The following is a 27,554-nucleotide window of genomic DNA, read 5'->3' on the forward strand; positions in this document are numbered from 1 at the left end:
ATATATCAGATTTTTGAAATCTGAATACCTATGATTGCAGCACTACATTCAAAATACTATAAAAACGTGACGCATCAGAAAAGTTAATTTCTCAGAGACTTGTGTGAGGAACTTATGGAACCATACATCATGATTATAAATATTACTACTTTAGAAAAATATTCTTCGGTTTTCTATGGAAATGGTTGGAGTCATCTGGAATGGCAAGAAGAAAAAATGAAATTAAAAATCTTTGAGTATTACGGCCCACGGTTATGCCGGTTAAGCTAAAGGAGACGGTGATGATGAGTAATGAATGAAATGGTGTAATGCAGAAAGTGGGAGGAAACGGGAGAACCCCGAGAAAACCCACGCACACGGTATTTGTCCACCGCAAAGTTCACTTGGCGGGGGCTGGGATCGTACCCGGGGCCCCAAGCACCAGAGGTAAACGCTGTACCACTGAGCCACCGCAGCCCCAGGAATGGCAAGAAGAACAGCAAGCAACAAGAAGTTAGAAACATCCCAGAAACATACAGAAATCACGCCAAGTTTGCATGAAGTGTGAAGTGTGTGTGTTGAGCATTCAGTTACAGTTGTTTGTAAAAATTGCAACGGCAAGTAAGAAGAGAAAAGGGTGCCAGTTATGTCACATAAATCAGAAAGCATGAAGTGTGTAGTTATTGAAGACTGCATTTGTTATTGAAGACTGCAACGGCAAGTAAGAAGGAAAAGTGCCAGAAATATCACACAAAGATAAAAAGCACGATGTGAAAAGCATCAAAGGTCATTTAGCCCGTCCAAGGCCATTGAGCCGCTAACGTACGTCCACCGGCGAGCACACTATCAGGGAAAAGGGAAGAAGCTACGTACCACCCCAGTGTGAATTTATCCAGATTTTCATATATCGAACAAGTTTATACATTATTGTCAATATCGGGCTCATGATTATATTCTAAAACCTTATCAAACAGGGACGCAAATGGGAGGAGACAGAATTTTTGTTTCGTAATTCAACACGACGAAGAGTCCTTCCAATACAAATAGAAACTTGCCAATTCGAGACAACTTTTGCGGCACTGTCGGAGAGGAGAGACCCAAATCTTGTGCGCATCCCAAAGACATTACCAAAAAAAAAAAAAAATGTAAATACAAAATAAATATACTTTATAAGCTTTCTTACAGAAAGCAAGTGTACAATTAAAAAATTTTTCTCTGTTGATTAATTACCAACTATAATATTATTTTTTAAATTGTATTTTCACTTACATTTCGAACTAATTTCCTTGAAAATCAGAGGCAAAGTAATTTTAGAATTTTTGTCAAATTATTGATGTACCCTGTAATTCTGTTACATTCTTGTATTTTAAATTTTGTTAAAATTAAGGGTTTTGTTAAAATTTAAGAAATTAATCTGTCCTAATTCCTTGTCTCTACATATTTTGAAATATCGCTCTTCATTTTAATCCTGCATTAATAAAGTATAATATTGTAGCTTTCCGGTTTGTTTGATTCAGCTGCTCCGCGTTCAAGAAATGAGTTAGAGTGATATACAGTAAACTTTTGAATGTTTATTTATTTTCTGAAAATGATTTAAACGTCAGTGAAATAGCTTTTTTCTTTCTTGTTTGCCAAGAGTCAAGTACTTTATAAACTATTCCTAATTTAACCTGATAAACAGTGAGTAGCGAACTCTAATACAGAACCACTAGAACATTTAGATTTATAGGTGACAACTAGTTGTGCAATAGAGGAGTTATAAAAATATATTGTTTTTCGTTTAGCTGGCATAAATTATAATCGGATCAAAGATTCATGATATTCAAAGAAGAGAAAGAAGAGCATTTTTTTAACATTAAAGTGACGAACACTGGCACTTATTACATTTAAAAATATTGATGACAATTCCTCTTTGATCGTAGTGAATATTTTAAAGTATGCTTTCTACTGATAAAGATATTTGATGAGTCTAGTGACGACGAAAGACCTAAATGCCATCCACATTACCTTGTTCAAAAATTTAAAAACAAACTTAAATAAAATTTCGGTAATTTAACACTAGAGAAATGCGAATGCTACTTCCCTTCCCACTCGGATATTAACCAGGAATCATTTGAAATTTACTTGTATCTTGACATACGTATGTACCCTGCCTTCTGCATAATTCCTAACTCCGTAAGGGTCCTCAAGAACTTTCACAATATTATTCATTCTTTCTTAGGGATATCTTGATTATTCTAATTTCAAACAAGGGATGTACCGGAAGATCTTGGTGAATTATACTATATTGTCGCCTACATAAAAATGTTTATTCCTAGGTCATAGGTTATAGTTACTGTTTGTTCTAGATTCCATATTTCTTACAAAATATGTATAAACGGAAAACTTAACAACATAGGTGTTTTTTTAAATACAAAGAGCGGCTGTATTTCTTTAATCAGATAGTATCATATATAAATATAATTTAGAGAATTTTTATTTTGCATTCTATTTTTTTCGACAATAGTAATGTTTTTTTCAAAATGTTATAGTTACTGATATTTATTCAATTCAGTTTTTCAAGTAGTAACAATTTAACGAAAGAAGGTTTATATTTTTTGCACTAATTTTAATATATTCAATATTAATAATAATTCAATATTTCACGTGCAAATACATTTCACATTGCAGGAACTTGTATTTCCAGTACTTTTCTATATACATATGTCCCTATTTGTAAATATTAAAGAATAGTACTAAATGGATTAATTATACATAATTTTAACGAAAACGAGTTTTGGTCACCAATTTTAATCATTTAACAATACTAATTTCATTTCAGGATATTGCATCAAACAGATGTCTCAGCATAATAAGCAATACATAAGAGAGGGATCGGGAAAGAGGGTGAGTGAATATACTGCAACTTCAAATATTTCTAAAATAGAACAACGACACTACTTAATTTAATGAGAAACAAATGTAATGGAAGCTTCCACGATTCACACTTATTGAAAACTAACAATACATACTTTTCGCATTAAAACGTATTCTTAAATATTGAACCGCATAAATTCATAAGATTATATTTACAATCAAAAAATCATGAAGTAAATAGAACCTATAGGATTCCATAATTTTCATGCCACATTAAAGTCATTTTTCTTCTTTTATTATGTAGTACATTTCGGTACATAGATAAGTTGGATAAGTTGAGACATAGATAAGTTTAATATGAAGATGCGGCTCAGACATGGATGATTTGTAACATTACTATTTTCAGCTAGAAAGGCATTTAATTTTTATATAGAAAAAAAAAGCATTATTAAATGAATTCAATTCCAATAAAAATATATTTAACGTTCTGAAGCAGGGATTAAATTCTTAGCAGACCATTATTTGGAACAAGTTACATGACTATCAGATACATATACAGTTTTCTGTTTCCTTTGGAATAAACGAAAAAAAAAGTCTAAGGAAGAAAAGTAGTACTATTATCATTCCTAGAAAGAGAATCATGTTACACTGTTTCATGTTACGTAATTGATTAAGAGCACTAACTCACAGCTTATTTAAAGCACTTAGCAAACTGATTAAATTCATTATACAAATGTTGCATTACGTGAACAGACAGAAAAACAAGAAACTCGTTGGACAGATTAAAATTCAAAAATGAAAAAGGAAAATGTATTCCGTAAAGTAAGATGATCTTTTAAAATATCGAGGAAATAAATACATTTAAATGTATATAGAAACGAAAATAAGGAAGAAAATTAACAAAAGGAATTCCAAGGAATATATTTTAATTTTAATTTGCCTATGGCTGAATAATAGCATATTTTCTACTGATACTTATACGTATTTTTAGTGAGTTATACATTCAGAAGCGTGGAATTTTTGGTCTGGTTTTACTACAAGAAAAGTAGAAATTTACATTTAAGTATACTCAATTTGAGTTTTGCACCATCACACCAAGAAGTTTCGTTATTCAACAAGTATGACGTTTTGATTCAACAGGAAATTTAACATAAATATATCACAGTGTTTATATCAGTAAAGAGTATAAATTAATTCGTGCGATTATGAAACTAGAAGGGAATTATTTTAATTTGTATGTCCATGTCATTTAAATTGTATTTATGTCTATGAAAAGTAGCAAATTTCATTAAATCAACAAATGAATATACTATTTTGGATGTTTAATTACGAGAAGCAATGACGATCATTGTTTAGTACCGTTATCTAGTAAGAAGAAGGGTTAAAGCTCTTTGTTATCTACTTTATTACCAAATAATGACGATTTACGTACTACGATAAGAATATACGTAAAAACCAATTAAATGTGAATTCAGATACCGAATGTCAGTTTCCAATATTCTGGGTTTGGAAATTTCAGTTAAACAATGGCAATAAGAATTAATGAAATTATAAAATGTAATGCTGATCAAAAAGTTGGTATAAAAGGTCATAACGTTGTCAATATTATACTTCCATAGAATATGTGACAATACATGAAACAGTTTAACATTTGCACCGAATGAAACAAACTTAAGTAGATATAAAGACAACTTTTCCGAAGAACATTCCCTCAGCGGAAATTAAACAATATCCTGTAGGTACACTAAATACACGAGTAAAAATAGGTGAGAACAGCATTGAATGTTTATTTAGTTATCAGATAATATGAACATAATGAAACTGCATGCATAACTCATGACAATAATGCTGGAAATTAAGCATAAATATCGAGCTGTCTAGGATATAAATGAGGATCGGCCTTATCTATGTTGATAATATAGACTGCATGCACAAAAATATGGCAATTTGACTGAGTAATTGAATGTATTGGAACTCATATACAATAATAATTTGCTAGAATAAAATTAAACATGGTTACATCTTTAAAAGAAGAATTGAAGAAAATTCGAAAATTTTTATTTGTGACGAAGTGAGAGAGAGTGGATTTGATACTTATGAGGAGTTTACTAACATTCTAATGGATTGAAAGTTCTACAGAACGATAAAGTTCTACAGACTGTGCTGCAGATACGATAACAATAACAATGATCACGCATACACAGGAGTTGAAGCTACATATTATAAATGCTGACAAGAGTCAAATATGCGTATTTGTGATTGGTAATTAACCTGGAATAGTTATGATGTATTCACGTATATATCAACGTATATATTGAAGAAATATATTACTGAAATAAATATTCGTTCCCATAAATTTCAATTCCAGAAAAATCATTATGATTATCAGATTAATACGCATGATAAACTAATAGACATTATAGATTATTTAAAAAATGTGAATAACATTTCCTACTTCAAAATAAAGATGGAGATCAATTAAATAGTTAAATTATTTCATGCAAAAATTATAACAAGAAATCATGTTGATGGTTTCGACAGTAAATTTTTGTTGTACATGTTTTCGATTTTTGTGTATATGTTTCTAAGGAAATATTTGAAAATAACAAAAAGGTGAAAAAAAAAGTGACACGATGGCAAATATGAATATATAATATTATTACATCAAATTGAATAAACAGTTATTATTTGAAAAATCAATAATCCTTAAAAATCAAGTAGTTTTACAAATCATCGATATTAATCGGTACTTTACAAATGGACTCCAAGCTCTTAAATGGAAAGAAAAACATTATACGTTGAAATAAGATCAAACACGCTTTTGATTTGATTTTTTTGGTAGATTATATAATAACCATATTAATTCAAAAAAGTCCACGTTAATAATGTTTCAGATAATCAAAAGAAAAAAAACGTAAATTAGAGAACAATGTTTAGAACGTGATAATACAGGAAAAACTGTGAAATGATTATCATATCATATACAATTGTTCAGTCAAGGATGATATTTTTAATTCGTTCCAACTGATTTGTACTGTATCTGTTCATTCCAACTGATACAGTAATGCTAAAAACTATGTATAGTAATGCTGAAAACTATGTATAGTAATGCTAATATCCAAGGAAAACAATAGCAATCCATGATCTGATTGGAAATTCGAATAATGCACCAGATAGAAGTTAGCAATATAATGGAAACAAACGAACAATGGCAGGAGACAAATGTTGAACTGCTACCATCCTGTTGTACGACTTGCCTTAGAAATCTGTTTGAACTTAGGGAAGAAATATTTATCTACGTTCCAAGGTAATTGTACAGCTTTTATTTCGGAAACAAAAAGATAAGATTGTTTCAGTTGCATACAATGTACCGTTCCCTTTAAATCTCCCAGAGTTTTGTCCTATTTAAGTTCCTGATTTTGACCATTGTTTGCGAGAAGTACTTCATACTTAAAAATTAAATAAGTATACATGAAAAGAGGTGTGAGATGAAATAAAAATTCTTTTCGATATGGATCACTTTTCATTGATTAAAAACTTTAAATGGGTACGTTTTTTGAAGAAAGATGTTGCAAGTTACTTTATTCTGTTTTATCTAAAAATAATATCACGTTCAATTTATATTTATATTATTTATAGTTGTATATGTAACAATATTTCCTTACAATATTTCCTCAATTACAATATTTCCTTATTTCAAAACACAATGTCGGTTACTATAATCACTATTATAGATAATAAAGTATTAAGAATCAATTACACTCAACCAAAGTAGATATGTTGATGTTAATGCGAACAGTATAATAGAACGACTAATTACTATCTCATTGGATGCGTATTAAAATTATTCTTCTTATCAATTCTGTGCAAATGATCCGAAGATGCGTATGAGAAATTCAGGTTCAAAATCAAAAGTAATGGCTTATTAAAATAATGTAAGCAATATGACCACTATATAAAGATTGCAAATCAATGGACGCACTATTAGTGACCATCAGACTTGATTTCTATACTTATTTGTCTTAACCTTGACATAATTGTTTGTCTAGATTATGTTTAGGAGAATTCTAGATATATTATAGAATTATACATTTATTCATAATACTAGTCAAATTATAGGTGTTATAGAATCCAAGATAAGAACAGCAATATACTCACTCTTAGATGTTTGTTAATGATAAACAAGGAAATCGATGGTATTAAGATAATATCAGATCAAAATAGAGTGGTCTACATAATAAGTAAGGTATAGCAAGACCTTTGAGTCACATTTCGACGTACGTTTCGAAATTTTCTATAGAATGAAATAAAAATGCTTGTCAAAAAGTCAAGGGAACGGGATTCTTTTATACATAATGATTTAATCATTTAACGCCTTCCTCTTCATCCAATTTACGTCTTATATACTGTGATATCTTAGATAAACATAAAGGTGATTGTCTTGATTCATTTTTGTTCATTCTCTGAGATAAGTATTTCTCACACCCGTTTGCGAATCATATGCAGTCTGATCTGTTAAGGATAGGGTCGTGACACACGGGACACATGTATGAAATTTGGCAGACTGAAAGTTATCGGTTTTCAATTCGTCGTGTCTGGTGCCAAAATTTTCTGGCCGCCATTTTGAAATATGCCGTCATATTGGATTTTATGTGATGTTCTCTCAAAAGATGATTACCTCCGTAACTAATGGTCAAATTTTGTTGACTCTTTTTCTAAATATAAGTTAAACCCGAAAGTAAATGATTATAACAATAATAAAGAGAAGGAAATATGATAAAAGCGGGATAATTAGAAATATTTAAGATTTTATGAAACATATTTACATATCAATGAGTTTTTCTCCAAAATGGCCCATTTTATGAAGGCATGTACGCTATAACGTTTGAAAGAGCGTTAAAAAACTTTAATATATGTATAATACGTTAAAATGCGATGTGAGATAGTCGAAATATGTGCTGAAAACAAACCCAGTGCAGATAGGAAGACTGCGTAATCGGAAATTTAGCGGTGTCTGGCAGAAATATTTTATTATTAAATTATTTAGTTTTTATTCTTGTCGTGATTGCTTATTAATAACTATGTCTAATCATTACTTAGTATTGTTATTGGAGTTTTCATTGCAGCAATTCAATGTAGAAATGAACAGATTAAATGTGTAGTACGCCTTTTAAGTTGAAAATATCATCACTTGCTGTATTTGAAATTATGTGTGTATTAAGTGTTTACTACGCGATTCGTGTTCATAATTCTGGGGACCTATAACGAAAACGATAAATTAGAAGATATCTATGAAACATGTCACTGGAAAAGAATAGTTAGTAAACACACTAATTGACGATACAGCGAAGTGGTATAAACAATGCAGTCTGAAATTTGTTCCCTCAAAACTAAAAAGAGAAATCGCAACAGAATATAAAAAAAATAAGACAGAAATCAACATAAAATATTGAACCAAAGCATAAGAGGAGAAATGAAAGTAGAGGAAACGTAATTCCATCTATTAATATTTTTTGTAACCCTAGGAAGGGGATTATAAGAAACTATCACTTACATTTGACAAATATCTTAAGGAAATGGCTTAATTACATTATATAATTACAGTATATATATTTCTGCTTTCTAAAATTTACGGAGGAGATTTGGTAGCAATGGAGGCTACATACCTCATACAGTACTTATGGATGTATAAAAGTAGGTACAGAAGTTGGGAAAGGGAGAGCAGATCTTTAAACGAGACCGAAAGTCAAGATGATGATGTTTTAATCTTGTGTATTTGATGAACACACAGATCACTTGGATTGTAAAATAGAAAATGTTTATTTCATTTTCAATTTGTCAGAGCTGTACAGTCTATACAAGTTGAGAGCGGTAGGTTTATCAAAAGCAGTGATAAAACAAGACTAAAGAACAAAATCCCCGTTCATTTTATTTCTGATTGTACTAAACAGTGATGGAAAAATGTAGTTGGTGCCTTCCATTTCAATTCCACTTCAACTCAACTTCCATGATGCCAAAAAAATTAAAATTGTACCATCACATCTCAGATATTCTTTAAACTTTTTTTTATAGCAACTAGACATGTTTCTGAGACCCATATTTTTTTTGTTTTGTCGAAAAAAAAATTCCCGCCAAGTAATGTGCCATCAAAGACGGCGAGTACAATTTATGAATTGTTGAAAATATGAAAAATGGTCAACTTTGGAGCCTCACCATTCGGCTATGGAGATAGGTAGTTATAATTCTTGTTGTGGTATATACATAGCGATATAAATAAACTATATTTTATTATAGTTTGGTTTGTGCATGCGTATCTTTTTGTGCATATAAAACAAATGAACGTCAATTTATCTGAAAAGTCGAAGTTTGCGGAATTTTTTTCGAGCACTTCCGGTTGGAATTTAAAATTCTGTTTTCACGGTTGGTAAGACCTGGTTACCCGCTTTCCGTAAAAAAAAAAAAAAAAAAAAAAATTGTATCGCTTTTGTTTGCAACCGTTTTGTCGCAAAAAATTCGAGAAATAGTAACATTTTGAATAATCGACATTTTTGGGGGCCATTTTTCGGAAAACACCATCTTTTAAAATTCTGAAATTTTGTCAGATGGTTCAACATTACGTGAATAATAAACACTAAATATTTTTCTCGACCAATGCTTCATGAATTAACTGCAGTTTTTTAAAGTTAGAAAAGGCTCGTTAATTTTTATTTCACTGCTAGCAACACCGGGAAGATTAAAAGTGCATTGATTTGTTGGTGTTTGTCGTTCAAATTCATTAAATGAAGAATAAAAGGTTTTTTTGACTGTTTTTTCATTATTTTGTTCAAGAAGGCTCTCTGAAATACTAAAATGAGCGTCCCCGTAGTCCTCCGTTTTCTTAAACCGAAATAATCTGAGGTGAAAATTACGATTACGAAAGTCACAAATTTCAAGTTCACTTACTTAAAATGGTCTTCGGAAACAAAATTTCACTGATTTTTTTTTATTTTCTATTTTTTACATGGACCAATCATTTGCTTGTTTGGTCTTTTTCGCTAATAGCATGTAACCGTGCAGGTGCTCCAATAGGTATTGGCTCACTCACAACTCGTACAGGAGTGGATCTAGGGGGATGAAACTTCTTTTTTTATTTATAAATAAACCAATCTCAGAGTTTGGAGCTCTTAGAAATAGCTCTAACTAACTAACTAACTAACTCTATGGCCTATGGAACCCGGAGGTTCAGTGCCGCGTTCACAAAAGCTCTCCACTGACTTCTATCCTTAGCTAACTGGATCCAGTTTTTACTTTGTATTCCTATCTCTGCGAGATCCATCTTAATGTTATCCTCCCATCTGCGCCTAGGTCTTCCTAACGGTCGTTTTCCTATGGGTCTACCAGTCAAGACTTTGAAAGCGTTTCTACTTTCTTCCATTCTAGCTACATGACCTGCCCACCTAAGCCTCCTAGACTTGACGACCCTAACAATGTTGGGTAAACCGTATAAACTATGTAGTTCCTCGTTATGAAGCTTCCGCCATTCCCCATTCTCGTTCCTCTTGGGTCCGAATATTCTTCTCAGGATCCTGTTTTCAAATACTTTCAGTCTATGTTCTTCCCTCAGAGTAAGCGACCATGTTTCGCAACCATACAGAACAACAGGCATGATTATCGTTTTATATATTTTAAGCTTCAAATTCCTCGACAGAATTCGCGACGACAAGAGATTTTGAACCGAATAGTAACACGAATTCCCTGCTTTTAGTCGACATTTAATTTCTTCGTGAATATGATTTTCGTCTGTTAATATTGATCCTAAATATTTGAAAGTATCCACTTTATCAAAAGTATTATTTAATATTTTAACGCCTCCACAATTTGCCGTATTACGGTCCCGACGCACTTCCATGTATTTAGTTTTCTCTGCATTTACTTCTAAACCCATGTCCCTGCAAGCGTTTAATAATATCTCTGCATTTATTTCTACTGTTCTCCTATCATCCCCTATTAAATTTACATCATCAGCATATGCCATAACCTGGTGAATGCCGTTCAACTCTAGGCCCTGGTTGGTCTTAGAAATAGCTCTAAGTAGTAAAATTACCCCCTCCCCCTTCCAGAAGTCCGTCCTGGATCCGCCCTTGCGTAGCACATTGTCGATAGTCACAAGTGCTGAAGGTCCGTGTGAAAGCATAAACAGCACTTGAACTTCACGTAATTCATGATTTATTCATAATATTTCTGCTACGTACCACTGGTTATCATACATGTATGTAACAAAAGTTCCTTTTTGCAGATTTCTTCAATCTATACTTTGAATAGCAGAAGTTCGATTTTGGGGGAAGCATCAAGTTAGTTTATGGTGACCCGTTACTGCCATAAAAACTTCGCCATCTTACGAAAGCCATAGATGACTTCGTTGAATACCAGTTACCGGTCGCATATTTTCCCTTTTTTCTTCCGGAGTCGTCGAATTCAGTTCCCGGCAACAAAACGAGAGTAATACCTGGAGTTTGTCCTTGCACTATACTCACGAATTCTGCGGTTTTAGTGGGAGCGCGGTGGCTCAGTTGTAGATCGTTCACCTTCGGTGCTTGGAGTCCCTTTTTCGATCCCTGCTCTCGCCGTATGGGCTTTGTGGTGAACAAACACCGTGCTCGTGGGTTTTCTCGGATTATCCCGTTTCCTCCCACTTTCTGCATTCCACCATTTCATTCATTTCTTATAATCACAGTCTTCTTTAGCCTAATCGACATAAGTGTGGGAAGTAAAACTTAAGGATTTCATTTAATTTATTTTTCTTCTGCGGTTTTAATACTGTTTATCTGGTTTTTGCTTAAGGTTATGCCGCGTTGTCACATTCTTTACACCTCCCACTCAGTACCGTCGCTGAGACCCTTGCATGGCCAGTTTCACTGCAAAACCACTGCTCTATCGGACCTATCTGCATTTTGAACATCTGAAAGCGATTTTTAAAGTGGGATGCAGCACCATCAGAAATCACTGACGGTTTGGGAAATTGAAGACACTTATTTTCACGTATTCAAACTTTTTCCTATAAAATATATTTTCGCTTTTCTTCGAGTATTTTTAGAATCTTGTCTAAGGCTGAGTACATGAGCCGAAACGTGTGTTTTATCGACGTTTATTACAACAAAACTGTCAGTTCTTTCATATTCCGGTGATAACATTGAATTTCACTTGGCAGAATAACAGTCCAGTTTTCAGCGAAGTCCACATGAAGTAAAATAGTATTTGTATCTCGAAATTTTATACGGTGCTTTTCGGTAGCATTAATTCTTTTTGGATTTTCTTGATGTAGTCATGAATTACAATTCTTACAGTTAAAGCAGCAATGTACGATACGAAAACAGGAAGTGGCAATATTTCTTAACGAGATTATTGATTTCCCATATGACATACATAACACTTTCATTTTCATCAGGATTAATTATTAAAAGCTCCAGACTTATTCCTTCCACTCCAGGACATTCACCACATTCTTGAAGAAGATAGTTGTCATTTTCTACGGAACATACTACTAAGGGAAATAAGTCACCCATGACAGCTTCAATACATGCTGCACCTTAATTTTGTAGCAACGCAGTAGTAGCTAACTTAAAATTTACACAATTCACACACACCCATATACACTTCCCTCGGAAGTTGCGGACTTATCCACTTTACTCGAATACTATTGAATTCCGAGTGACCCATTCTTATGTTAGGATTGTTCTGTTTAAAAAGTCAGTAAATTTCTTTGGAACGCGTAAGACGTTTGGATTTTTTATACTTTTTGTCCTTTTTCGTTCACTGTATTGACATCGCACATAATTGAGACTTTGTCTGGAGCATTCCAAATCATCACTGATGTAATAATTCAGGCTTTTTGTTTTCATCAGAATTTATTAGATGGTAATTTAAAGTAAACAAAATTTGTGTGTTTCGTAATCGTAATTTCCACCTCAGAATATTTCTGTTTAAGAAAACGGAGTAGGGGGAGGCTCAATTTACTATTTGAAAGAGACTTCTTGATCAATATAATGAAAGAACAATCAAGAACACCTTTTATTCTTCATTTAATGATTGTGAACCACAAACATATTTAAATCATTGTCCTTTTATTGTTCCCAGTGTGCTAACTCTGACATAAAAGTTAACGAAACTTTTCTAACTTTAAAAGGCTCCAGTTAATTCATGAGGCATTGGTCGAGAATGGTACTTGGTGTGGTTATTATTCATCTAAAGTTGAACAATCTGAAAAAATGTCAGAATTTTAAAACATGGTGTTTTCGAGAAAATGGCGCCCAAAATGGTGATTTTTGAAAATTTTACAATTTTTCAATTTTTTTGCGACAAAACGGTTGCAAACAGAAGCGATACAAATTTTTTTTCGGAAAACGGATAACCAGGTCTTACCAACCGTGAAAACTGAATTTTAAAATTCGAACCGGAAGTGCTCGAAAAAAATTCGCAAACTGACTTTTCAGATAAATTGACGTTCATTTGTAAATACATGTACATAAATATACGCGTGCGCAAACCGAACTATAATAAAATATAGTTTACTAATATCCCTATCTTCACACCACAAGAATTATTACTCTACCTGTCTCCATAGCTGAATGGTGAGGCTCCGAAATTTTCCATGTCTTCTACAATATATAAATTATACTCCCCGTCTTTGATGGCGCATTACTTGGCGTGAAAATTTTTTCGACAAAACAAAAAAATATGGCTCTCTCCAAATCATGTTTAGTTGCTATAAAAAAAGTTTCAAGAATATCTGAGATGATGATGGTACATGCTCTGCCTGAATTGAAATGGAAGGCACCTGTTGGTATTTAAAGAAAGGACACTAAAAATTAGTCGAAGATTTCTTGTCTAAACGATCAAATGAAGAGATTTTTGCCTTCTCAATGTGTTCAAAGTCTTTAAGAAGTAATATGATAATCTAAGAGTGCCAAACATTTTCAGGATACTTTACAGAAACTGTCAAGATGTGTTCCAGAAAATTAAAGAATTTCGTTGAATGGCTACTCTATGGATCTAACATAGAAGAAATTTCTATAACATATTCTCAAACTGCTCTATTTCAATTAATATATTTTAATTTTAAAGCAAAAGATTAGCAGCACGAAAAAAAGGCATAACATATATCATGAACCACCGCTCCCACTGTATGTAGGTTTAATGGTACACACTCTTGCTAGTAAAAATTGTCAGTAATTTACATAACTTGACATGTTTGTAGTATATATTCGTGTGATCAAAATTGAAGATCAGATAGCAGCAGTGACATGGAGACGTTATAAATTAGAGGATCTTGTCTGTTCCTTTCCAGTAATGACTAACGTGTACACCATCGGTGCATTGGAGATTTTAGACCACAACACATCATCAACTACTTCGAAGGATCTTTCCATGTAACAAGTATTAGCGTATTACAATTGCCTTCCGTTTCCAACCTTGGTTTACCCCCAATGCGAATTGAAGTTTCTTCATCAATTGAAGATTACTTATTACCAGATATCTATGCTATTGTGTCATCATGTGATTTTGACAAACTACAAGTCCCTATTACTGTTCAAGAACCAATACGGTCAGGGCTCGAAAAGCACTTTAGACAGAGGCGATGGATTGAAAAAAATTCTCTGATAGGTAAAAATAAATGCTTTTGTGTAGAGTATAATTTGACTCAATCAGGAAGTGTACGTTCTTCTAAACGTACCGACGTCATGTTGTAATTTTTGCTGAAATGCTGCGTCTCTTTCAATGGTGAAGCATGATAAAGAAAATTACAGATCGATGTAATCCTAATCAAATGAGTTATTTACCTTTGCCAACCTCTCTGCAATAGCACAACAAGTAAAGTGGAGATGGTCCGATTCATACTGTGAAGTTCCATCGTTATGTTTGGTGGACTACACATAGAAATGGCCCTTTGAAGAGTGTTAGGTCACATACTATATAGACTGGATGGACATCGTCCTTAGCTGAGGCTGGAGTAGCAAATTCAGTCAGCGGATTCATTCCTGGATTGCTCACACCTAACCAGAACAAGAAGAGCAATGCAGAAACCAGCTGTAGTTCTAGGCTTTCTTCAAATGGCAGGGTTTCATACAGAACAAGAGTCCAAAAACAAAACAATAATTCCAGCAGTAGGAATATGGAATGATATAAAAAAAATCTATGTTTTCATATTGGGATATTATACTGTAATTGGAGGTTCTAATTTTGATATTAGTTAGAACTCACTATTATATGTAACTCCCTATTATATGTAACTGTGTTGGAGAGTCTTCTGCCTCTATTTGTGCATCTAAGGGACATGCAGAGTTTAAATAAAGGAAAGGCAGAATTTAGAACCTGAGTGTTTTCAGAGACTAATCAAAAGTTTTGTTTCATGCCGTTCGACGAAAATAAGAGAAGTGTTAGAGATTTCACTATAGCCATTAACTAAAAATCCACGTGCTTTTCAACGGTGGATGCTCACTTCTCCTGAGTTATGCAAACCCACAAGAGAATTTCAAGATGCAGCCCACATTGAGAAAATAATTGAAAAAATTAGGTTGGAAATGATGTTTTAAGAATCTTTCTCAAACATTGGATGACACAACTTCTGCTGCAGGAAATCCTATTTTAGATACGTCAAAGCTAATGAATCTATTATGAGGCTTATGCCTTACAGGATCTACAAAATCTGTTGCTGTCATAAAAGTGATTGGTAAAATCCGATATGAAGATTTTGTTGACTCGGTGAATGTAAAAGAGAGCAAGTCAGTTTAGTCTCCCATAAAAAGGATTAGTTTTCTTGTTTTCTTGAGAATACTTAAAGGGTAGGTTATCATCTGAACATAAGATAGATGAGAAATGATTACAATTTGTTCAGTGGGCTGTATATATCATGCAAACCGTGTGAGGGTGTTCTGCAAATCTTTTTCTCATGAAAATCGAATTGGCTATTGTCATTGTTTACGAGAAACTTTTACTGTTGTGAAACAACTTTGAACTCTTGAATATTTTCAAGTAGATATAACTTCGGCTGGTTGAAAGAAGGTGGATCGTGGAAGCCCTTATGGATGTCCAAACCAGAAGTTTCTAAAAGTTCAAGAGAATTGCTATAGTATGGCTGCAAAACTGCTGCTCTTTGCTCAAAACAGTGCGTATGTACTACAAATGGTGTTTAATATACAGATCTTTGCTGCTGCGAAGCTCCTGTGATGAACAACATGTGAGTAAGAAGTAATTTTTCTTTGTGGAATAGGCAATTGGATGTTATCAATTATTGTCACTTTGTTAGAATTTAATTTGGAATATTCAGTTTTTCAGTAGCTATTTATTATGTTTGAAAGAGCTAAATTTAAAAATTGACATATGCAAAGACGTATATATGATGTGGTTTTTATAGTGTCTTACATGATATATTTTATATGAACAGTATAATGATCATTTAATAACAATGTAAAGAATATTGATTTGATTAACAATTTACAAAAGTGGAGAAAAAATATTAATTTGTCTGATTCCAAGCATTCTTGATATCACATAACACCAAGTTTTAACTAGATGACTCTCTGCATACTCCTTGTATTCTATTGTACTAATTTCATACTTTAACTATATTTCGGTTATTTTTCATCGCATTTTAACGTATTATACATCAAATTGAAGCTCATTATATGCTCTTTCAAATGTTATAGGGTACATGTTTTTACAAAATGGACCATTTTGAAGAAAAATTCATTTATATGTAAATATGTTTAATAAAATCTTAAATATTTCTAATTTTCTCGTTTTTATCTTATTTCCTTGTTATAATCGATTACATTCGGGCTTAACTTATAATTTAGAAACAAATCATCAAAATCGTACCATTAGTTACCGAGATAATCATATTTTAAGAGAACATAACATAGAATTCAATATGACGGCATATTTGAAATTGGCGGCCAGAAATTTTGGCACCCGACCCTAAAACGAATTGAATACCGAAGTATTATTAGTCTGTCTAGTTTCATACTTGTGTCCGGTCTGTCACGTTCCGAGCCACTTTTGTTCTTAAGAGACCAGACCATAACGCATAGTTCAAGCACTTATACGATAATGAATTTCCATAACAGGTACAGTTAATTCTGAGGAAAAATGACTGATTTTAAAAAGCAATTTCCGAGTTCTACTGAACACCAACCAAAGCTCTGTAGAGAAAATTGTATTCGATTTATGACAACGTGCCTTTTCGTAATGAGAAACTATCGCATGCCTGGAATAATTTTTTTTTCGTATTTTAAAGAACTGCGATACAAAACGCAGTTCTTCAGCAGTTTCTGAGACACAATACTAAGGTACAGTCAGCGGCATAAAATTTGTTAAAAAAATTCCAAGTCCAAACGAATAACAAACTCTTGCCCAGTTTTCTAATGCATTCCTGAAATACAGGTATCAATCGATTAGGTGCTTCTAGAATTTATTCCCACTCCTCCCCGTCCTCCACCACTCCTTGTCAAAAGCAGTATGTGTGACGTAGTACACTCTTTCGATTCAGTTGAAAAAGAAACAGGAATCAAGTTTACAACGTTATAGCTTATCCATTCGTTTGTTCTGAAATATTTTAAAATTAAAGGAAATCACACAATCTTCTGAGAGCTTCATAAATATCTTTAGCTTCATTCTTTTCTTTCTTTAAAGAGTGCAAGCTAGTAAGATTCTCCCTAAGAAATCTATGGAAATTGCCAAGAGCTCTAAAATATCTACGGACTAAAACGAGTTTTATTCAATGATACATTTAATTTATTTTCTGTAACTGCAAGCAGATATTTCAAGGACGTCATTTGGGCAGGAAAGGAGGGTGTAATTCCCTCTCTCTTGAGCTTCATAAATACGTATTTTTCATCAAATGTATAGTAATACACTAATAAAAAGTGAAAATCTTATCTCGCCGGAGAATCTCTTCCTCCCCCCCTTCCTGAATAAAGTCTAAAAGACACTGGCTTTAACAACAAACCTATTGAGCTACGATAGCATATTGCTAAAGAGCGTACATTTGGTTTCAAAACTGGAAGGTTTGATCTCAAGCCATATGACTTCCTGGGTGACATTGAGAGAGAGAAAGATAGAGAGAGGGATTCAAGTATGGCGACAGAAAGGGATGATTTGTATACACAGATTTAGAATTGGGGAAAAAATGATCAGACAGCATTCGTATTATAACGAAAATTCTGATTTTGTGAAAGATAAGAAGGGAAGTTTTCGAACTGCAAGGATCACATTAGGCAGTTGTCAAGTTAATGTGGAAAACTCTTTTTAGGGCATCAGATGATTACGAAAGGAGAGAAAGATCTTCAGAACTCAGGAATTAAGATTTTAAAAAATCTGATTTCGGCGACGGGTTTCGAACCACGAACCTTGTAGCTATCGAACCAAGACTTTATCCATTCTGCTACGGAAAATTCTATTACTGGTTCACATACGTAGCTGCGTTGAAAGCTACCTTAAGGGGATATTCCAAAAGTTGACTCGGTAGATGCGCCGTTCAGATAGGACGTAAACCTCTTGTAACTTAGTTACAATGTGCAAATGAACTTCCTCTTCTTCTGGACCCTTTTAAAGCTTTAAAAATTTTTATTATTGTTTTAATTAAGTTACATTTGATAGAACCATCTGATAAAGTAGTGCCAAGCCCTGTGCGTCATTGTCTGTTAGGTGAAGGGTTAAGTTACTAAGTTACTAATACGTGGATGGTCCGAGCTTCCAATCAAGACCATTGTTATTGATTATTTGATTTGAGCTACGCTCATACTTTATTTTTCACAAGTTCAATTTTGAAGTAATAAAGTCACAGCTAGTTTAATTCAAAAAAAATTTCCAATATTATATTTGTTACTATATTTACATGGCTCTCCTCACTGTTTCTAGCCCTTCATAAATGCAAAATTGTTTTAAAAGTATATTTTACTTTCAAGTTTTATTGTGTTTTTAATTGTCCAACTTTATTTTATAATTATTTTCTATATCTTAATTATAACATATTTTCTATTTATATTGTATTCTATGTTACACGTTTATTATTTATATTATATGTCTTACCTTTGAAGAGGAGCATTTGACAATTCAGAGCAGCAGGAACCTACACAGGAGGCAGGCCTTTGCAATCAAGAGCTTTCGCCCCCAGGAAATCACTACTTTTTTTTTGTAAATTATATCTAATTTTAGAGATGATGATAGCAAGGGCGGAATCAGGGGAGTGCATTCGGGCGATCAAATCCCCCAGAATAGGGAACCCTTTATTCTTTTTATTTTAAAAATAAAACATATCCTAAGTATTTTTCATCTTTGTATTATAAACTTAAATTAAAACCTAAGGTAGATAGGCAAAACATTCTTAAGAAAGTTAATTCTGCAGAACTACTTCTCCTTTTCTAAATTTGTTTTTTTCTTTTCTTTTCTTTCTTTCTTTTGTTTTGCAATTCGCTCTTACCTTGATTTGACTTCGAATGTCCGCCCCTCCCAAACAATCATCCTGCATCCGCCCCTGGATGATAAAAATTTTAGTAAAATATGCCCTCAATCGCTGAAATAAATTCCTGTCAAGCTTTCGATCGCTGAAATAAATTTCTGTCTACGGCCCTGCAAAAAAGTGTCGATTTTAGGGAGTGATCAGTTAGTAATGTCTCCCTGGAGCAAGGACACTTCCCCAGAAGTCATATCTCCGATAATTCAGAATGTGATTTGTGCATTATCACTTTTCACTCACAGTGTCTTGAAACGCACAAAAAAGGAACTGTTCTGAAGTATTTACTCGTTCTCCCTATGACCCCATTTCAGTATGGCCAACCTTGGACATATACACATCTGAAATATCACATTTTAGGTCAGTGATACCGAAAACTATCCATTCGACACAAATATAGGATATTTTCGATTCTTTACTCCTGTCACCCTCCCATTGTCAACTCGAAGCCAACCAAGGCTTATTTTGGAGTTACACAGCGTCCACAGTATCACTTTTCATCTTTGCATATGAATTCGACACTAATTTCGTTCGTATTTGACTACTTTTACATTCATCTTCACCTCTTGGTAGGAATTTTTTCAGTATCTCGCCCGCAAAACTATGGAGAAATTTTTTAACCAACTAAGTATAATTATAAACTATCATCTGAAACACAACAGTACGGGTGATCTTTTTCGCAGAGGAATTCGTTAACTACTGTTTCAATATCAATGTATTGTTTTTTTTTTTTTTTTTTTTTTTTTTTTGCTGTCCATGCTGAAGATTGCCAAAGGGCTAAACTTCATTCTGTACTATTGTGAATTGAAAATAGGTTTTAGTGATTTAATTTACTGAATACTCGCTTAGATGTTGCTCTCGTCACAGGAAAAGTGTTATGCAGTTATAAAAGAAAAATGGAATGAAATATCTAATTTTTACGTCTCACTATTATGTCGACTATGCTAATGGAGAGAGTAATGGTAAGAAATAAATGAAATTGTTTAATGAAAAAAAGTGGGGGAAACGGGACAAACCCGAGGAGACTCATGCACACGGTGTTTTCCCATATAAAGTTGATTCGGCGTGAGCTGGGATCGAACCAAGGACCCCGTGCACCATAGGTAAAGTTATAAAAGAATAGGCGTCTAAACAAATACGGAACACTACTATCAATGAGAGTTATATAAGATTATATTTTTAGTTATTTCATTCAAAGTTAAAATTTCAATCAATCTTGTTCTGCATTACTATTCGAAAACTTAAAGTGTTTGCTGCAAGGACGGGATAAATCTTTTCAGTAGAATCCGGAGTCCCCTCGACAGCTTCCTTTTCATGTAAGGCTAAAGTAGTCTCATTTTAGACATCGAAGAAAAATATTGGAATTACGAATTTTGAATGGGCCCCGTTTTACTCTGGGCTCCCTCAACGCACTGCCGTTAGTTACGTCACTGTTCAGGATGCATAATGCAGCTTCTGCTTTTAAGAATACGTTCTGAGGCAGTACGAGTTTTTTTGTTTAACTGCTGTGCAAATTAAATTGTATTTGATAGAAGCGTCGGTTAAAGGAAACTAAAGATCCTACACTCAAACACAAATAATCTCTTTCAAAAATCTATGGAAAACGAAACGAATCGTCCTAAACATGTTACGCTTTTCAAGAGAAAAAGATCAAAGCAGTAGTTGCACAGACGTTTAACGGTGTTTCTTGGATACAAATTTATAACTTACAAAAGTCATGTTCACGTCATGGTTTGATAGATGAAGGGTTAGTAAAAGGATTCTTACGCTGGTGGTGGTGTTTTCGAATCTCTGCTCTTCTTGTTACTTTTTTCTCTTAGCTACACTTAGTTTGTGCATTCCAAAACTCGAAGTTTGGTTTGGATTACTTATGAAAGCAGGTAGAGAATTAATTGTAGTCGAAATTAGTTTCAAATATGAGATTATAATTACATATTTTGTCTTTTATTTATTACGTATCAATTTTTATATCAAATTTTCCAGTCTTTATTTAATTCATTTTCCGGTGTAATACAATGAACATTTGCACAGCGACGTCAGTCGGACGAAAGTACTATATTTCATTGTTACACTAATATACCTAGGTATTTGTTCATATATTTATAAATTGTTTACTAAGTAAAAACTTATGGCGGTCCACATTATGTGTCATATAATAGACCGTACGAAGGGGGATATAGCAGAAGCCGTATTGCAAATATCCTTGGTGATAAAAAATAGGGGTCTTCTTCACTAGATTCGAATCACTGTTACAGGCGTTTTTGGTTTACATAGCAAGCATAATAACACTCGGCCACCAAGTCTCGCACATTAGCCTCTTTATTAATGCAGAACATACTGAGACACTTACATTCACTGGCGTCGCGTAATGTATTTCATAAAATTTTGTTAATAAGTGGGTCGAATTAGGTAGCCCTCGAGAGGGCTGATGGTGTTGTGGGCGAGCATTTATTAATAGTGTGCATAGTGCCCTTGGGACTCGATTACAGCTGCCATACGCCGTGGCATTGAATCCACCAGGCGAGAGATATAGCGTTGGGTGCAACAGATCGACCACGCATCTTCAACACGCTCCCAAAGATCATTAGATGTTCATGGAGGATTGTTCGACCAGGTTTCCGCAATGCTCTTTCAACAGAGGCCCAGATATTTTCAATAGGGTTCAGATCTGCTCCATGAGGAACCCAGTCAACTATTTCGACATCAGGTTGCGTTTGCAACCATGTCTGAACCACATTTGATTTATGTGTCGAGCTATTGTTTTGTTGCAAATATAATATGCCGTCACCTACGTGAGCTTTTATTTCCGGAAGCGTTTCATTCAGATCTTCCACGTACTTGAGGGCGTTTAGGCGACCAGGAATCATGTAGATTCCTCCGAAATTTGCAGCCTTGCATATCCATTCGACCAGAGCGGGAAACGTATTCATAGGCATACCTTTTTCCAGGGGAGCGGTATACACGCTTCGGCCCGAAGTTTGCACTGGAAAATAATTTTTTCGTCTGTGAAAACGACCTCGTCCCACACACGTGCAATATTTATCTGTTCAAACGCCAGACGGTTAACCATGTGGTCTTTACCCGATCGTTCTCTATCACATTTTGAACATGAATGAAATTCGAACCTGGGAAGCTTTTTGTTATTTCATTTTGATATCAGAACTTGCCTTAGAGGAGGGGAGGGTAAATATATGAAAATGAATAAAAGTTAATAACTTGAACAATCCGACTGATCCCAATCAATCAAACTTTCTATATAGATAAGGTTCGGACCTGGGATATTTTCATTTTTTTGCCTTGACGGCTCAATGTTGGGTTGGGGAAGGGGTCTATGTAAAAAAATAAAATAAAAATGCTGTCTTGGTGATTTCATCACGCTTAAACCACCGAACTGATCTTAATCAATTCATCAACATAGATGAGGTTCGGAACTGGGGTGGTTTTTATCATATCGCTTTGATGGTAGAACGTAGGGCAGGAGTTGGGGAGGAGAGATATCTATAAAAGTGAATAAAACTTAACAACTCTTGAACCACCTGACCGATCTCGATCTAATTTTCAACATAGATCACGTTTGGGCCTAGAAACTTTTGTTTCAATATTTTCTCTTTGACGGTAGAACATGGGAGAGGATAAGAGAAAGGGAGATTAATATATAAAAATAAATAGAACAACTCTTGAACCATGCAACAGATTTCGATCAAATTTTCAACGTACATGACATTCGGGCCTGGGATAATTTTCGTCATACCTTGGACAGGGGAGAGGGGTACATAAAATCATCGAAAATGACCAATATCAAAGAGTGCTTAAGTAATAGTAAAACCATTACATATTACTATTTTACTTTAATTTACCCCAGCGAAATCGGGGTGCGACAGGTTCGAGGACGTCTTAAGTTCTAGTAGTTATCGAAAAATAATTAAAGATATTAACGTGTTATTGTATTACTTTGCTAATAATAATAATAATAATAATAATAATAATAATAATAATAATAATAATAATAATAATAATAATGATAATAATAATATCCATTATTATTATTATTATTATTATTATTATTATTATTATTATTATTATTATTATTATTATTATTATTATTATTATTATTATTATTATTATTATTATTATTATTATTGAAGATTTGATCATTCAAATATTGAAAGATGAAAATATTCAAATACTTTAAGACAATTAAACGCTTGTCATCGCCGACTAATGATCACCAAAAATTCTAAATTTAAACAAAATATTCACACATGGTTCCGACTTGAGAACCTCCAGATTATTAGCTAGCGCCTTGAGCACAGATCCGCGCTCTATATGCGCTAAATGGTATGTTTTAGTATGTTTAAATTAGATTTCCTGGCCTCCAGTTACAAAATTCTAAGTTAGTATTATTCGTTCTTTCAAAATTTCTTTCGATTTTTTTAAATCATATAAGTCAATAATCTTTGGCATAGTTTATATTAATAACGTGGTTGTTCTTAAACCTTTCGTACGCTATTTGGTTCCTTCACCACACCAAACTACAGATATGATACGATTAATCTCATACTTGTCATTTGGTTTCAAAGCAGTCACCATTATCTGGTAAAGCAATTTTGTTCGCCACGATTCTTGAGTATTGTAACAAAACACGTCAAGAAATGAGTTAAATGAAGGCTGCAAGAGTTTATATCAAAGTTGAGTATAGTGAGCTAGTGACAAGCATGTAATAACGTCTGGTATTTGAGAATAATGTTAGCTACTTTTAATCCACTAAGTGGTATTAGATTTAATTCAAGCTTAAAGTGGAATGAACAAGCTCGGTGTAGCTTAAAGATAAAAACGGCTGCAAGAGTTTATATCAAAGGTGAGTATTGTGAGCTAGTGACAAGCATGTAATAACGTCTCGTATTTGAGAATAATGTTAGCTACTTTTAATCCACTAAGTGGTATTAGATTTAATTCAAGCTTAAAGTGGAATGAACAAACTCAGTGTAGCTCAAAGATACAAAACGTAAGAAGAACGGACGAGATTCGAACCCTGGACCACCAGAACTGTTCACTAACCCCTCACCTAACAAGCCATCAACTTCTATAAGTTTTAAATTTGTAAGGAAATGATACCATTATTCGTTTGTGCAATCAATGTTTTGCTGTTTTCCTCTTCAAGAACGTTACATGTTTACGACGATTAGTTTCGTTTTCCATTATAGCTTTTAGAGAGATGATTTGTGTTTCAGTATAGGATCTTTTGTTTCGTTTAACCGACAGTTCTAGCAAATACAACTCAATTGAAACAGCTGTAAAAAAAAAAACTGTCTTAGAAAGTATTCCTAAAAGGGAGAAACTCCATCGTTCACCCTGAACAGTGACGGGAGTGTGTTGAGCGAGGACGACAGCAAAATGGGGTCCATTGAAGATACGTAACTCCACTTTGAAGGGTTTTAATTAATTTCACACTTTTTCCTTAATATCTAAAATGTAACTACTTAGCCTTAGAGGAAAAGGAAGTTGTGAGGGAGCTATATTGAAGTCTACCGAAAAGAGATATCACGTTCTATTTGCAGCAACGATTTCCAGCAAAAGGGAATAAGTACATCAGACCTAAGATTTCAGAAAGGCTAAAAAACCTTCTGTAAAAAACGTGTATAACTGATTAATTGTAGCAAAAGAACTGACAAACTCTAAGACAAGAAGAAGATTCTTGAATTGTAGCACTGCAATAGGTGAGAAAAGCTTAAAAGTGGAAAAAATATTTTTATGTACTTATTCCCTTTTTCGAATCAGTGGTTCAATTATGAGCCTATATTTTTGAGGTGTTAATAATAATAAGAAAACTTATTAACTGTTAGGTTACGCTGGACTCTTAATTGTGTATATGGAATAATGGAACGTGGGGTTATACAGAGGATTTTTGATTTCTGTTCGCGATCAGTTAATCTTTACCCTAGTAGGGAATACTGGTTGGTCCGGATTTCGAACAGTAATGAAGATCAAGATTGATTGAAATTTCAACTTGGGGACGTAAAACTTAAATATTTCGTTTCGATTTTCTTTTATAACTCTAACACTTTTCCTGTTACGAGAGCATCATCTAAGAAAGTACTAAGGTAATTAAACCACTATATTCAAAGCACAATAGTACACAATGAAGTTTAGCCCTTTGGCAATCTCCAGCATGCTAGGCTATAAAAAGTCAATACATTGATATTGAAACAGTAGTTAACGACTTCCTCTGCGAAAAAGATCACCCGTACTGTTGTGTTTCAGATGATAATTTATAATTATACTTGGTTGAAATTTCTCCATCATTGTGGGGGCGAGATACTGTAAAAATCCCTACTAACAGGTGAAGGTGACATGTAAAAGTAGTCAAATACGAACGAAATTAGTGTCGAATTCATATGCAAAGATGAAAAGTGATACTGTGGACGCTGTGTAACTCCAAAATAAGCCTTGGTTGGCTTCGAGTTGACAATGGGAGGGTGACAGGAGTAAAGAATCGAAAATATCCTATATTTGTGTCGAATGGATAGTTTTCGGTATCACTGACATAAAATGTGATATTTCAGATGTGTATATGTCCAAGGTTGGCCATACTGAAATGGGGTCATAGGGAGAACGAGTAAATACTTCAGAACAGTTCCTTTTTTGTGCGTTTCAAGACACTGTGAGTGAAAAGTGATAATGCACAAATCACATTCTGAATTATCGGAGATATGACTTCTGGGGAAGTGTCGTTGCTCCAGGGAGACATTACTAACTGATCACTCCCTAAAATCGTCACTGTTTTGCAGGGCCGTAGACAGAATTTATTTCAGCGATCGAAAGCTTGACAGGAATTTATTTCAGCGATTGAGGGCATATTTTACTAAAATGTCTCTCATCCAGGGGAGGATCCAGGATGATTGTTTGGGAGAGGCGGTCGTTCGAAGTCAAATCGTGGTAAGAGCGGATTGCAAAAAAAAAAAAAAAAAAAGAAAAGAAAAAGAAAAGAAATAAGAAAAAACAAAGAAATAGAAAAAGAAATTTAGAAAAGGAGAAGTAGCTCTTCTGCAGAATTAACTTTCTTAAGAAAATAAGGCCTATCTACTTCGTTTTTTTTAAGTTAATAAAACAAGATGAAAAATATTTAGGATGTTTTATTTTTAAAGTAAAAAGTTTAAAAAGTTGACTATTATGGGGGATGTGATTGTCCGAACGCACTCCCCTGAATCCGCCCCTGCTATCATCATCTCTAAAATTAAATATAATTTACAAAAAAAGTAGTGATTTCGGGGGGGCAAAAGCCCTTGATTGCAAAGCCCTGTATCCTGTGAATGTCCCTGCTGCTCTGAATTGTCAAAAGCTCCTATTCAAAGGTAAGACATAAAATGTAAATAATAAACGTGTAGCAGAATACAACATATATAAAAAATATGTTATAAATAAGAAATAGAAAATAATTATAAAATAAATTTGAAAGACAATTTTAAAAAAATCAATAATACTTGAAAGTAAAATATACTTATAAAACAATTTTGCATTTATGCAGGGCTACAAGCAAGTGAGGATTGCCATGTAAATTTAGTAACAAATATAATATTGGAAAATTATTTCGAATTAAACTAGCTGTGACTACATTACTTCAAACTTGAACTTATGGAATATACAGTATGAGCGTAGCTCAAATCAAGTAATCAATAAGAATGGTCTTGATTGGAAGCTCGGACCATCCACGTACAAGTAACTTATATTAACCATTCACCTAACAGACAATGACGCACAGGGCTTGGCACTACATTATCAGATGTTTCTATCAAATGTTACAATTAAAACAATAGTAACAAATTTTAAAGCTTTAAAAAGTGTCCTGAAGAAGAGGAAGTTCATTTTGCACATTGTAACTAAGTTACAAGAGGTTTACGTCCTATCTGAACGGCGCATCCACCGAGTCAACTTTTGGAATATTTCCTTAAGGTAGCTTTCAATGCAGCTAAGGGAACGTATGTGAACCAGTAATAGAATTTTCCGTAGCAGAATGGATAAAGTCTTGGTTCGATAACCACAAGGTTTGTGGTTCGAAACCCGTCGCCGAAATCAGATTTTTTAAAATCTTAATTCCCGAGTTCTGAAGACCTTTCTCTCTTTCGTATTCATCTGAAGCTCTAAAAAGTGTTCTCCACATTAATTCGACAACTGCCTAATGTGATCCTCGCAGTTCGGAAACTTCCCTTCTTATCTTTCACAAAATCAGAAT

The 27,554-nt window shown here is 33.6% G+C and overlaps 1 protein-coding gene across 3 annotated transcripts in view; it reads left to right on the forward strand.

Annotated features, from left to right (window-relative positions):
* The window catches only part of Gfrl (Glial cell line-derived neurotrophic family receptor-like), a 621,902-nt gene that overhangs the window by 403,102 nt on the left and 191,246 nt on the right, over window positions 1-27,554 (forward strand). For all 3 annotated transcript variants that reach the window (XM_081762635.1, XM_081762636.1, XM_081762637.1), the window contains one exon: window positions 2,801-2,865. In XM_081762635.1, coding sequence (XP_081618761.1) covers window positions 2,801-2,865 — 65 coding nt within the window. The remainder of the gene's footprint in view (window positions 1-2,800; window positions 2,866-27,554) is intronic.

Source organism: Thermobia domestica, chromosome 6 (genome assembly GCF_964235325.1).
Source record: "Thermobia domestica chromosome 6, izTheDome1.hap1.1, whole genome shotgun sequence".
NCBI lineage: Eukaryota > Metazoa > Arthropoda > Insecta > Zygentoma > Lepismatidae > Thermobia > Thermobia domestica.